Genomic DNA, 14915 nt, shown 5'->3' with positions numbered 1-14915 from the left:
AGTGATGACTCTAGCTGCCGCACACTTTCAGTTTCACTGCTGGCCCTGCAACGTATCCACTCCAACACACAATTTCCAGCACAGCAGTAGCAGTGGAACCTCAACTGCTGCAGTGTCCAACAGCACCGTGCTGGAATCAACAGAGACCACCACTTCTGCCAACACCCCTCTGGATCCCATCCTTGTCGCCATTGTTATGAAGAGACACACAACGGGTGTGTATAGGTAAACTTATTTCTTTATTACCAAAAAGATACTTCAAACGGTCAGGAGTGGTGCTAGCTAGCTCCATGAACAGCCACTGCTCCTGGCCAACTGTCATTGCCCGAATTCTCCCAATGTTCTAATTCTATGCCACAGTCTCCCCCACAAGACTATCACATTCCTACATCCCACACACAGTTACTTGTCTGATTGAAAAAAATGAAATAGCTTTTGGACCAGTACTGCATCTTGCAGAGACCCCCTTTGTGGATGTGTCGAGATAGTTCACAATGGCGAAACAGCCTCATATAAATGCGGTATGGGCCTCAAGGATGGACAGTTTCACTGATTACCTTCCAGCAAAGAGTGGAATAAACTCCTGCAGCTGCTGATATTTCTGAAAGAGATCACATCGGCAGACACACACCCGGGGCCATACCTCGCTGTTGATTAGACTGTTACTACACCATCGTAAGAGACTTGTAATTCGATATGTTCAGTGCTTTGAAGTAAACGTGACGTGGTAGGTAGTGCTAAAAAAAACAAATTAAACTAGTGCACTTGCAAAACCATACACCATTGACTATAGTGCTTGGTAAATGGATGTACTCCAAGTAACAACTGCAACTTTAGATATGGTTCATTCAGGGGTGGGTGACTTGAGAGCACTTCTGGACAATTATTAATGTAGCTTATTAGAACTTTTAAACAACACAGGGCTGTCCATGATTGTAAGAACTAATGAAAAAAAATAGTCCAAGAGTTCTGTTAACAAGTAATGTATGCAAGGAAAGTTAATCAGCTAAATTCATATGAGGAACAACATAGGCATTGACTGATTGCCGTGACAATCAAAAATACATTTTTCAGAAAGACTAGTTGAAGTCTAAAGACAATTTTATTTTTTAACATATTTGAGATTTTAGATAAAAAAACGAACATAAAAAGAGTAACAATTAAACAGAAAGCATCTATCGAGTCATCCTAACATCGGCCTATTAGTAAGATAATAATAATAATAATAAAAATAATAATAATAATAATAATAATAATAATACTAAGGTTGAACTGCTTGCATCCATGCTGATGTTCCAGTTTTTCTCCATCACCCACGTATACGTCATTAGAATAGGCAGTGTAGGTACCTTCTGCAAACCACGTATGTGGTGTCATCTTGTGCACTGTACCAGTCTAATCAAGTGGGGATCCACCTTTCCACTCAGCGTGCCTTACAGACCACACATGGTTGTGGTGGTGGGGGGGGATAATCCCTTGCCCGACCCTTCCTCCGCTTAGTTAGGAGTTCACGCGTTTATAGGAGAATTCCATCCAAATATCTGAGACGTTTATTCAGGATGCCCTTCTATATCAATGCTTGGACACTCGAAGACTGTAGAATCTGCATTTCTGATTCATGAGAAGAGATTTCTCTCTGGTGTAAATAGGGTTTTGAGAGTGGTTTGAGAGGATGGTTGTGGATCCCCCCGTCCTTCGGCTGCCAGTTATGAAACAACTCTCGTTGACAGTTATCCACATGTTTTTCTAACAACTCGGGAGACATAGAAAGTTGACACAGCAGCGTGTCTTCTGTGTTTCTGCACCCAACTGTGATTGTGTGTTGCCTTCTGTGGTCACCATGAATGATAGTCAGCAGGTAGCAAGTTTGTTGCTTGTGTTCCCTTATCCCTGTGCAAGACCAGAGAAGTACACTCATTGGGTTGTATGGGCAGCTGGCCTTCAGGCAACAGAGACACAAACTAGGGTAGCAGTGGTTGCAGACACTGGCATGTAGTAATTTATTTCTGTGTTATATATATATATATATATATATTATACTTGCTTCTAAATTACCCTAAATAGAGGTAGTTTTTGCCTTGAACTTTCAAAGAGCACTTATGATGCACTGTTTGTGAGCTCTACCACAAATTCAGAGTAAATGCTATAAATAAGCAGCCTAAAAAAATACATGCATTGCATGAGTAAGTTATCTACTGCTGGTGCCTGCCACTTGTGTGTCAGAATGCAATTGAAAAACCTGACATGGAGCTGCTTCTTGTGGCCTGTACAAATACATAAGGAAGCACATGGGACTATGCAGCAGTACTTCTGCTTGCTTGGGCAGTAGTAAATGAAAGCTCTCCTTCAAAAGGGCAAGAATAAATTATCAAAGTCTCAAGAAAGGAAAGACTAGAATCTGAGAAAGGGTGTTTTTAAAGAAAAAGCTAATACTTGAAGACACAAGGTGCATTTCAGAACATTTTGTTTGGAGAAAAATAGATTACTTGCCAGGAATAGCAAGCTTTTACTTCAAAATGTGTGTGTATTTTCAGAAAAGGACAAGTACATCAGTGGAGACCAAATGACTAAATTTCCAAAATATATTTAAAGCCTGTAGGTATACTGTAGACGGGTCTCATCGTCCTCGTCTACAACATCGTCGGAATGGCACCTTTCGCGTACCTCGTCCGATTCCCTTACGCGTCTCCATGGAGACGCGTGGAGGCCGGACGCACGACCGACACCGGATTTCTGGGTCGAAAACGTCAAGGCGAGAGAGGAGAGAGCCGCGAGAGAGGAAGGAGGAGCCGCGGAAGAGGAGAGAGCCGCGAGGGAGGAGGAAGGAGCCGCGAGAGAGGAGAGAGCCGCAAGGGAAGAGGAGAGAGCCGCGAGGGAAGAGGAGAGAGCCGCGGAAGAGGAGAGAGCCGCGAGGGAGGAGGAAGGAGCCGCGAGAGGAGAGAGAGCAGTGAGAGAGGAGAGAGCCGCGAAAGAAAGAGACAAGTCCCGCCACAACCCAGGAGGGTCGTGGCTTAACAAGGTACGGTCCCTGTTGAAGGGACAGCTGTATACCGAGAGCAGCCCCAAGGGGAATAAAAGGGAGGGGCTGGGTAGAAAAGAGGCACCGGGGACGGAGCACGAAAATGGGACAGGCGGGGCTGAGCACCAGAAGCTGGGTGGCACCACTCAACCCTAAATCCCCCTGTCACAGCCTCACAAGGGTATAGCTCTATACCTGCACCCCCTAACCCACTGGCCTCAGTATTTTTTCCCATTCACTCTCCCTCACTCTTACTAACCTAACCCAAGACCCCACACACACCGCCACTTACCGGTTGTCCTGTTCATGTCTTCTTCCTTTTCCGGGATCCCCGCGAGAGAGAGGGAGAGAGAGAGACAGAGAGGAAAAGGCGTGACCAGGAGCCCACCACAACCTAGAAGAGAAGGAACAAGACAGAACATTAAATCAAGAAGACCCTACAGAAAACTACTCCAACACTAAGGACAATTTGTACGGACTGTTCAATATTCATACAGAACCAAATAAACACCCCCTTTTTTCCACCCATAACACGGGTTCGAGTCCTTTGTACCGCCGAGCCTTCCACATATACTATAGTAAAAATTCAGTGAAAACTACTGGCGACCATTCGGTACACCATTCCAAAGCATTGTTCTTGTGCCCACCATGACACCTGACCTTTTTGTGTGTTTGATGTGCCATCCTAAGTGGCAAGGGTATGCTCAGCTGTGGGTGCCCTGCTTACTGTTCCACTGAAACCTAGCTACACCCGACTGATGAGCTTCAATCAGGATGAAACTGTTCATAGATTGCTATGGTTCAGTTCAGGAAAGGCTTGGCCTGACAGTTCAAGCTAGACTGTTTGTAGTGGAGCAGGGTCAAGACTGATTTGCATATGTCCTAGTTCAAACTGAGGTGGTACGATGGGTAAAAGAACAATGGGTCGGAATGCTACCCCAAGCTATTGCCAGTGGTAAGACCTTTTACAAGCATTCCTCCAATCACCTTTGTGCATTTGATGTATCGTCTCAAGTTGCAAGGGTATGCCTAGACTTGGGCCCTTTGCTCACTGTGCCAGTGGAACAAAGCTACACCTGACTGATGAACCCCAATTAGGGTGAAACCGGTCTTGGTTTGCTTGTGTTCTGGTTCAGGGAGGGCCTTACCTGGCAGTTCAGGATGGTCTGTTTCTAATGGAGCAGGGTCAAGACTGATTTGCATATGGCTTATTTCAAACACAGCTGGCATGCTGGCAGTGGCGGGCATAATTTTGGGCTTGAATTTCAGTGTGCAAGCATGACTTCACATTGGGTTTATGGGGTAGGGCTCACTCAGTCGCACTCAGTGTAATTTGTATTCTTACACTGACTTAGTCTCACTCAGTCTAATTCTGTCTCACTCATTCTCATTCATTCTCACTAAGCCTCACTCATTCTCACTCAAACAATCTCCCTCTGATTCACCTATCGCTCAGTCTCTCTCTGACTCCCCTAATCACTTGTTTCCACTTACGCCCACTTATTCAGAGTCACTCAGTTTCACTCATTGTCAGACTCACTCAGTCTCACTCATTTTCTGGTTCACTCAGACTGTGGCCCACTCAGACTCACTCACTAACTCAGCCTCATTCTCAGTCAGTCTCGCTTAGTCCCACTCATTTTCAATCATTGTCAGTCAATCAATCTTACTCTGATTCATTCAATCTCATTGACATATCTACTTTCAATCATTCTCACTAATTGCCACTCAGATTGGCACTCAGTCTTACACACAGTAGTCTTCACTGCTTTTCTCTCTCATAATTACATTCACTGTCATTATACCTCACAGTGACACTCACGGTTGTTCCCACTCAGAAACACTCACTGTCATTCTTCCTATCATTCGTTTTGCTATTACTCATTCTTCCTATCACTCATTCTCACTCACTCGCTCCCTCTACTGATTCTCCCACTTTCACTCACTCGTACGTAAGGTACTTTGCTGCAGGTCCAAATCAGACACTTGCTCCTTTCAGTTTCTGGCGCTGGGGCATGAATTGAAACAATGAACCTGCGCAGTTGCAGGGACCAGGTTTTAATATCTGCATTTTCACAGCACCTTTTCAAAACTCTGGGAGAGGGTGGTGTGACAGGCTGTTCAGCGTGTAGCCACGGGCACCTCAGGGCTTAAGACTGCAGCGCCTAAGTCTACCTTTAGCAGTGACACTTAGCACATCACAAATGGGGGAGACACAGAGGCATGCACAGAGGCATGCCAAGGCCCCAAAGCCAGGGATGGGAATTCTCTAGCCCTGGTAACCTCTCTCAGACGGCTGGTGCAAGGACCTTTGTGCATCTGTGCCAGCCACCAAAAAGAGACTGCTGCTAGACCGACGGGAGGTCAGCATTTTTATTATACCAATAGTGAATAATGGATTATTTTTCACTCTTGGGGTAATAAAAACAAATGGGCCAGAAAACAAGGGACGTGTAGTCCCTTAGCCCATTAAGAGGAGTTGTCACTGCTTGGTAGGAAGAAGAACTATTGGTTAGTATGCTAACCCAATCATTTGCCAGTGGTAAGACTTATTCCATTTATCCCTCCCATCACCTATGTATGTCTGATGAACCAGAAATGTCTCCGTAGCAAGAGTGAGAGGGCCTATTATAAGAGCTTGTTAGTTTCGTCTATCCAGTAGGGCAGCTCTCCAAAGGGCTGAGATTGTGAGGCCAGTGTATCTTCCCATTCCCCATCCTGACCCATTCCTTACAAGTTCTCAGGAATTTTAAGCTAATACAAAAGCCATACACTTTGAAAAATGATGGGAACGTAATTTCAAATTCCATATTTATTTAGTCTAGCTATGATATATGTATTCATTTATTACAGAGCTTATGCTGCTGTATGCATCAGTTGGTCCTATTGTTAAAAATAAATTGTTAAGGGTGGTTATGGCAGGGGTAGTGATCCGTGGCGAGGAACATGCTTGCTTGGTAAACAGTGAACTATAAAAGTGTCCCTGCATCCTGTACAACCTATGCTGTTTGGATATTCATTGTAAACATTTGCGGTAAAAAACACAACTTGTTTTCATGGACGTCCTTTAACTCCTTCGCTGCCAGCTCTTTTTCCTGCATGCCAAGCCTTTTTTGGGCTATTTGGGGCAGGTTTTGCTTAGGTCCTCATTGCTTTTTGTCCACATAAGCTGCCGATGACAAATTTGTGTCCTTTTTTTTCCAACATCCTAGGAATTCTAAAGGTACCCAGAGTTTGTGGCTTCCCCTGGAGGAGACCAAGAAATTAGTCAAAATACAGCAACAATTTTGTTTAAAAAAATGGGAAAAAGGGCTGCAGAAGAAGGTTTGTGTTTGTTCCCTACAAATGGCATCAACAAAGGGTTTGCGGTACCCCATGTTTACTATTAACTGTGCTTTTAACCTCCTTCCAGTTAGTGACAGAAATGGGTGTGAAACCAGTGGTAGAACCAAGACAGCTAAACATTTCTGAAAAGTAAACAGAATCCTGAATTCAGCAAGGGGCCATTTGTGTAGATCCTACAAGGTTTTCCTACAGAAAGTAACAGCTGAAATAAAATAATATTGAAATTGAGGTTAAAAATCCAGCCATTTTTCTCCAGGTTTTACTCTGTAACTTTTTCCTGCAATGTCAGCAATATACCTTTACGTCTGTTGGACTCTTCTAGTTGCGGGGATATATAGGACTTGCAGATTCATCAAGAACTCTAGGTATCCAGAGCCAGTAAAGGATCTGCATCTTGCAATGGGTTTTCATTGTATACTGGGTATACAGCAATTCATTTGGTGAAATATAAAGAGTGAAAAATAGTTATCAAGGAAACCTTTGTATTTCCAAAATTGGCACAGAATAAGGTGTTGGGACGCAGTGGTTATTTGCACTGAATTCCGGGGTCCCCATACCATCATGTGAATTAAAGGGCATTTCTCAAATAGACACCTTTTTTACACACTGTCTTACATTTTGAAGGAAAAATGGAGATAAAGACAAGGGGCAATAACACTTGTTCTGCTATTCTGTGTTCCCCAAGTCCCCCGATAAAAATGGTACCTCACTTGTGTGTGTAGGCCTAATGCCCGCAACAGGAAACACAACATGGACACATCACATTTTTACATTAAAATCTGATGTGTTTTTGGGAATGTGCTTAGCTGTGAATTTTGGCCTGTAGCTCAGCTTGCACTGAGGGAAACCTACCAAAACCTGTACATTTATGAAAACTAAGCACCTAGGGGAATCCAGGATGAGGTGACCTGTGGTGTTCTCACCAGATTATGTTACCCAGAAACCTTTGCATATCTCAAAATTTGGCAAAAACACACTTTTTCCTCACATTTCAGTAACAAAAAGTTCTGGAATCTGAGAGGAGCCACAAATTTCCTTCCACCCAGCATTCCCCCAAGTCTCCCAATAAAAATGGTACCTCAATTGCATGGGGTGGCCTAGTGCCCGTGACAGGAAATGTCCCAAAACACAACATGGACACATCACATTTTCCCAAAGTAAACAGACCTCTTTTTTGGAAAAATTTGGCAAAAAAAACACTTTTCCCTCAGATTTTGGTGATGAAAAGTTCTGGAATCTGTGAGGAGCCACAAATTTCCTTCCAACCAGCATTTCCCCAAGTCTCCCGATAAAAAAAGTACCTCACTTGTATTGGTAGGCCTAATGCCCGCAACAGGAAACGCCCCAAAACGCAACATGGACACATCAAATTTTTACATTGAAAACTGATGTGTTTTTTGGAAAGTGCCTAGCTGTGGATTCTGGCCTCTAGCTCAGCCGGCACCGAGAGAAACCTAACAAACCTGTACATTTTTTAAAACTAGACCCCTAGGGAAACCCAAAATGGGGTGACTTGTGGGGCTTTCACCAGGTTCTGTTACCCAGAATCCTTTGCAAACCTCAAGATTTGGCATAAAAAACACTTTTTCCTCACGTTTTGGTGATAGAAAGTTCTGGAATCTGAGAGGAGCATGAATTTCCTTCTACCCAGAATTCCCCCAAGTCTCCCGATAAAAATGGTATCTCACTTGTGTGGGTAGGCATAGTGCCTGCAACATGAAATGCCCCAAAACACAACATGGACACATCACCTTTTCCCAAAGAAAACAGACCTGTTTTTTGTAAAGGGCCTAGCTGTGGACTTTGGCCTCTAGCTCAGCCGGCACCTAGGGAAACCTACCGAACCTGTGCATTTTTGAAAACTAGACACCTAGGGGAATCCAAGATGGAGTTACTTGTGGGGCTCTCACCAGGTTCTGTTACCCAGAATACTTTGCAAGCCTCGAAATTTGGCAACAAAAAACACTTTTTCCTCACATTTCGGTGATAGAAACTTCTGGAATCTGAGAGGAGCCACACATTTCCTTCCACCCAGCATTCCCCCAAGCCTCCCAATAAAAATGGTACCTCAATTGTGTGGGTTGGCCTAGTGCCCCCGACAGGAAATGCCCCCAAAACACCACGTGGACACATCAAAATTGTCAAATATAAAACTACCTGTTTTTGTTGGGGGGGCACCTGCGTTTTTGGTCCTGGGCTCAGCAGCCATCTAGGAAAACCTACTAAACCCAGACATTTCTGAAACCTAGTCACCTGAGGTAGTCCAGGGAGGTGTGACTGGTGTGGATTCCCCAGTGTTTTCTTCCCAGAATCCTCAGCAAACCTCAAATTTAGCAAAAAAAATCTCATTTTTCACACATTTCTGTGTGGGATTACCACACTGGCACAAATGTCCTACCACCCAACGTTCCCCTCAATCTCCCGATAAAAATGATACCTCACTTGTGTAGGTGGGCCTAGTGCCTATGACAGGGAAGAGCCAAAAAACATGTCGAAAACGAGGGGGAACCAAAGCGGGCCCAAAAGGGCAGTTTGGAAAAAAATGTTTTTAGGCCGACAAGTGGGGAGAGAATTGTTATCGGTATAGATGCAACATTTCTGAGTGGTAGGAATTTTGTGGATTCCTGCAGACTCCAGAAGGTTCCATCACAAAAATGTGGGGAAAATGTGTGATTTCAAGCAAAGCTGGAGGTTTGCAGGGCATTGTGGGTAAAAAAATGGTGTGGGGTGCATGGAAAGCACACCACCCTGGACTCACCCAAATGTTTAGTTTTCAGATGTGTCTAGGTCTTGCTGATTTTTCTACATGGCAGCGCCCCAAAGTCCAAAAAAGTGCAGCCTTCACCATTCCAAGTGGGACGATTTTGAGATAAACAAGCACTCATGGCCCAAATGTAAAACCAAAACACAAAATAATCAAATGTCCTCTTGCTTGCCGTTGGATTACATCTTTGAGTGAGGGGGGGAGCTGAAAGACTGTTACCCCTTTTAAATGGGGTGGGGGCATAACCCTGCCCATACTGGTTGGTAGCCTCCACCCCACTATTTTTTTTTAAATTCCCTGGCATCTAGTAGGCTTTCTGCACCACAGTGAGTGGATCGGGGGTAATTACCACATCTGCCCACCGGTGGGCAGGACATCTTTGTCCCCATTTATTGGGGGTGAGGGTATGGCTATACCTGCACCCTCTTTAAAAAAAAAGAAAATCTTCCCTGGTGTCTGGTGGGCTTTCTGCCCCCTTGGTAGGCAGATGAGCCTTACAAAAATAGGCCGATCTTCCCCCAAGGGTGGTCAGAAATGCCCTAAAATAAATTTTTCCCCCAGAGGGGCGACCCTTGTCTAAGGGGTCACTCCCCTTGTGTGAAATTGGCTCCAAAAAAAAATCCCAGCTGTCTAGTGGTTTCTGCCTCCCTTAGGGACAGATTTGCCTAAGAAAAATAGGCAATCTGTCCCTAAGGTGGGCAGAAATGGCCTAAAATATATTTGCTCCTGAAGGGAGCGACCCTTTCCTAAGGGGTCACTCCCCATCTGTAAAAAATAAAACAAATAAAAAATCCCTGGTGCCTAGTGGTTTCTGCCCCCATTGGGGGCAGATTGGCCTAATTAAAATAGGCCGATCTGCCCCCAAAGGGGGCAGAAGTGGCCTAAAAACAATTGCCCCCCCTCTGGGGAGCGACACTTGCCTAAGGGGTCGCTTCCCTTATCAATGTAAACCAAAACAAAAAATCCCTGGTGTCTAGTGGCTTCTGCCCCCCCTGGCAGCAGATCGGCCTAATTAATATAGGCTGATTTGCCCCCAGGGGTGGCAGAAAAGGCCCAATAAAAAAATTGCACCTGGGGAGCGACCCTTGCCTAAGGGGTCACTCCCCTTATCAATATAAGCACCCTGCTGACAATCCATATTACAGAGATCACTGTGTGAGGCACAAATTTTCCCTCTTAGACTTACGTTTCCACTGGGCTCATACTAGACATGATGTGAAGACATAAATAGAACATCCACAATTAGGAGTTACATTGGGCAAATTAAAATGCATAAAACTTTAATATCACCATTTAGAATACACAGATAATACCAGACACAAACAAAGTACTCTCCACAAAACAGCACAGCTGCATTGATGATCTTTGATCGAATAAAAAATACCCTATTCCTACCTAGCAGTAAAACCTGAACCATAACCACAAGCAAGAATATAATAACAAAAAGTACAATAGAAAGAACCGGGGTAAGTTATGTGATTCCACTTTCTGTGATGTAATCACAGGTAACAGGGCTTGTGATGCCATTTTAGCAACCCCTGGCATTTTGTTAAAATCAACACCCATGGCTATAACGTGAACCATCCATACAAGTAAGAATATAATAATAAAAAACAACCATTCCCCCATATGTGATATCACTTCCTTTAGGTCAGAAAACGTGTGATGTAATTTTTCGCAGCCCCATACCTTTTGGTGAATCGATGTCCATTGCAATAACACCAGATCTATAAACACAAGGGATAATATTATAATAGAAAGAAACCTAGAGTCTGAGCGCCATGCATTGCCCATCAACCTTGTATTTTTCCTTGAGAGAGGGCAACAGCATCCTAGGATGCTCCTCATAGCAGGGGCAATGAAAGAATAAACCCTCAAGCTAAGTATGCAATAGACAACAAATAAAACAGACAAACACAGAGAAAGAAAAAAGAAAGAAGAGGAAGAAAGGAGGGCCAGACCGTTGGATGCTCATGCCACGTCGCTTTGACTTACATGACAGTATCCTAGGATACAAGGCTGCCTTGGAGGCTTAATATACCCATCTATCAGTCTTTATCATCCCGGGTTGCCACTCTCCAACCTGCAGTTCCTGTCTGCCATCTTTACATAATTTCACGCCTGCTGTATTGTATTGACAGGTGGCTGTGCAGTACAGCTGAGGCTAAATCTTCTAAGACACCCCCGTCTTAATATATCTGGTGCCCAAACAATGACCATAATTACAGTTCAGGGCATAGTGCCAACATTAGCTGTGGCTTCCTCTCATTCTGTTTTCTTTTATTTCTTGGTTAGTGTGTGAGGGTCTGTCAGAGTCACCAGATCCTCGGGGTCTGTGCATGTTCCCAACATGTCCACCACCGGCTGGGGGCGGAAAGCAGTTTGTCTCGGGCAGGAGCCCTTTAAATCTACGGAAGCGCTCCCGTCCTGCGCCCGTCAGCGACCGGAGGAGGCCGGGCTGGGCCATACCATTTTCATCTTGACTTCCGAGGTTGGTGACCAGCGGCCGAACATACTTTACCCACCCGGACACCTTCCTAATATAGGTGAGCAGTACTTTAGGCCCTCCTGGCGTCTCAGCTTTTCTAAATGAAGCCCCAGTAGAGCAAAATAGGGTGGGAAAAGGAGAGGAAGAGCACCTACGGAAATAGACTGTCAAACTTTGGGGCTGGACCTAAGTGTCTTACCAAAACAAGATGGGTAGACGGAAGGGGGGGATGCCTTTGGAAAAAGCCGGCAACAACAAGACTCTAGATGGCTTCCTCCAAAAAGCGGTAGGGGCATTAGAAAAAGAAATTGAATTGGTGGAGCGCCGTCTAATTGCTCCCCCACCAACGGATGCTCCATTGAAAACCCCACCACAACTTTTTTACCCACCAGCTTTCCAGCCTGCCCCGGTAACTCCACCACCAACTACCCAAACTACCCGAATGTCCGTCACAGAGCCCCTGGACAAAGCCATATATTCTTCAGAAACTACACAGCCTATGCCAGATAGACCTGCACCCTCCCCAAAGCATAGCTCAAAGGGCAAAAGGAAACGAGGGGAGGTGAACTTAAAGAATAAACGGGCCCGTGTTTTGAATTCCCCCAATCAGGCCGTGCCTACTCGGACCAAGGACTGCACACCTGCCCAAGCTACCAATAACGGCAGCCTAGACATAGCTTTTATAATAGATTTTATAAAAGACGAGCTCTCCAAAAAACTACACCCTATAACAACTCGCCTATCAGCTATTGAGGAGAAACTCGACGTTCTCATCAACCTTAACCAGCCAATCACCTCTTCCTCATCGGATTTACAATATTCGCAACAACATTTTCACCCATGCCCTCCAGTCAACAGTGCCAGTAGCCCTCCTCTATCATCAAGCACGGTTCACAATTCTCAATCACTTTGCCCTGATTCTTCGCATCAACCAGTGAAGGCTCCTACTGCTAGACTGGCCAATCCCCCTAAAACTTGGCACTCAAAGAGTGATCCCCTCTTCCCAAGGCGGACTGATGAAATTGCTTCTTCCATAAACATGGGCACAAAACTGCACATGGATCATACCAACCCTCCAGCAGACCCGATGCCTAGGGATCTAGGAACCAATATGAGAACTTTACACCTACCACCGGAAGCTTGCCCCTATGTGCTGGTTATCACGAATGTTCCTAAGCTTAAGCCTAATATTCCCGAATCATTTACAGAACTGAAAAATAAGGTCATCCATTGGCTACATAGATACGCTAGATTTGCTTTCTATATGATACCCTCAATATTAATGGTGAGGAGGGTGGGTTGGGTGGGTCCACTCAAAAACCCCGGTACAGGGGACTGTATTGTTATTAACTTCGATGCGCCTTCCCTTGTCCAACAGCTTTCCTTGAATGTGTGTCATTCTAACCCTCTAGGGGGAGTAATCTCACTTTGTAGGCTCCAGGCTTTTTACCCTCACAAAGCTGTACCAACTACTAAGGGGGTAACAATGTCACCCAGAGGTCCCACCAGGGTACAGATGCTGCCTGACTCTCAGCCGAGATGTAGCCCTTTTTCGCTCTCGCTTTCTGAAAATGATTGACTAAAAGCCAGCACTGAGTACAGTTCACTTCAGCCTCAAGGTTCAAACAATTGGGATAAAAAGTACCCTATAGTCGGAAATAATGAAACTCACGAAATAGGGCAAGGCAACCCTGAGGTCGAACAACCCCCTAATGTAGACACCAGAGACCCTACGCCAATTTCCGCACTTGCTCAGTCAGATCTTTCTAAGTGTTCTGAAATCTGTATTGGGGGTGCAAATAAGGAGCGCAAGGTGATTGAGATCAATTTAGCGACAGATTTATCAGATCTTAGTAAACTTGGAGATTCGACACCATTTCAGACACTCGAACTGCTCACGCCACCCCCTGATCTAGACGGGGCAAGAAATATTTTGGGCAATACTGTAATGGGAAACCCAAACATGGCTGGTAGTGATACGATTGAAAAGGGTATAAAACCTTCCCACGGTACCCCATTTGCAAGAGAGAACCCTGTGGCCGAAGCTCCCCATGACAAAACAGATGGCCTAGATACCATCCTTAGTTGGAATATTGCAGGGTTGGAGAATAAAATGAACAACCCTGAATGGGGCAAATTTATAGACAAACATAAAATATGCCTTTTCCAAGAAACATGGGCATTGGAGCCCAAATACAGAATTGGTTACAAAAGTTACTGGGTCCCAGCAACTAAGGTGAATTCAGGGAGACCCTCAGGTGGCCTGCTTATATGGCTCAGCTGTTCCTTTAAATGTCGGATTGAAACAATTGACTTGGGCTGCCCTGATTTAATGGGTTTATCAATACCATCCCTTAGTGAGAAACCACTTTTAATAATCAATATTTATAATAGGAGCCTGGGTAGTAAATACGAGTCCGACACATTGACTATTTTGGACAGCTTTCTTTCTTGTAAATCACCTTCCCACTTTATTCTTATTGCTGGAGATTTTAATGTTACTTTTGAACCCTACTCGCTGGCCCAGGAACTATACAAAGATGAAGACGCCTACTGGGGTATCCCTCAACTGATATCAAGCAAAAGACCAAAAATAAATAGATTAACACATCAGGTTGTGGATATTACACTGGCACATGGCCTGCGGGCTTGCAATGGTCGTTCCCGCTCGGACCCTAATCTTCACCCTACATTCAGGCGCGGGGCACAGAAGAGCCAGATAGACTATATTCTGCTTGATATCCGTCTGTGGGGTTATATGGCTGACATGAACATTGTAGAACATGAGGAAAGTGACCACGAACCATTGATTTTAACTCTTAGGAACCTATTACCCCTACTTGAAGTCTTCTGTTCCAAGACCCACGAACAACAGCTCGCACTAACCAACAATAGACGAAATGTTAGATGGGAATCCCTGAACACCGACACAGACACCTTGGCATCTGCGTTCAGGCAGTTGGCTGATCATATGGATCGTATATCTCAGTCTTTAGAAGATAGTGGTGGGCTTATAGCAGCCCACACACAATTTTTTTAATTCTCTTAAAAATCTTTTTACCAAAGAGTCTGCCAAAGAAGTTAAAAAGAAGTGTAACGCAAGGATGGTTCAACGCCGCATGCAGGGAAGCATAGCACAAACTGCTGAGAGGTTTAAGAGGAGGCCAGTCAGATCATATAAGGGAAGCCAGGAAAGATTATAAACAGGAACAAGGTAGAGCCCGTAGGACATGGGATGAATCTAGATGGGTCTCCCTCCTGAAGTCTGCTAAAATAAATGACACCTCGAAATTTTGGAA

At 44.6% G+C, this 14915-nt stretch overlaps 1 protein-coding gene across 5 annotated transcripts in view; it reads left to right on the top strand.

Moving 5' to 3' along the window:
* Positions 1–14915, top strand: part of LOC138246167 (sulfotransferase 2B1-like) — a 182833-nt gene that overhangs the window by 15464 nt on the left and 152454 nt on the right. Inside the window, exons 1-3 of one of the 5 annotated variants that reach the window (XM_069200479.1) lie at positions 2765–3019; positions 3360–3555; positions 11424–11674. The exons of 1 other annotated variant lie outside the window; for it this stretch is intronic. In XM_069200479.1, the coding sequence (XP_069056580.1) occupies positions 11479–11674 (196 nt within the window). In that variant the 5' untranslated portion in view covers positions 2765–3019; positions 3360–3555; positions 11424–11478. Of the gene's footprint in view, positions 1–2764; positions 3020–3359; positions 3556–11423; positions 11675–14915 lie in introns of those variants that run through there. 3 more of the 5 variants (XM_069200481.1, XM_069200484.1, XM_069200483.1) reach the window with 3 other exon arrangements.

Source organism: Pleurodeles waltl, chromosome 7, assembly GCF_031143425.1.
Source record: "Pleurodeles waltl isolate 20211129_DDA chromosome 7, aPleWal1.hap1.20221129, whole genome shotgun sequence".
Lineage (NCBI taxonomy): Eukaryota > Metazoa > Chordata > Amphibia > Caudata > Salamandridae > Pleurodeles > Pleurodeles waltl.
Note: the sequence above shows the minus strand (reverse complement) of the source record. Positions and strands in the feature narration are given on the sequence as shown.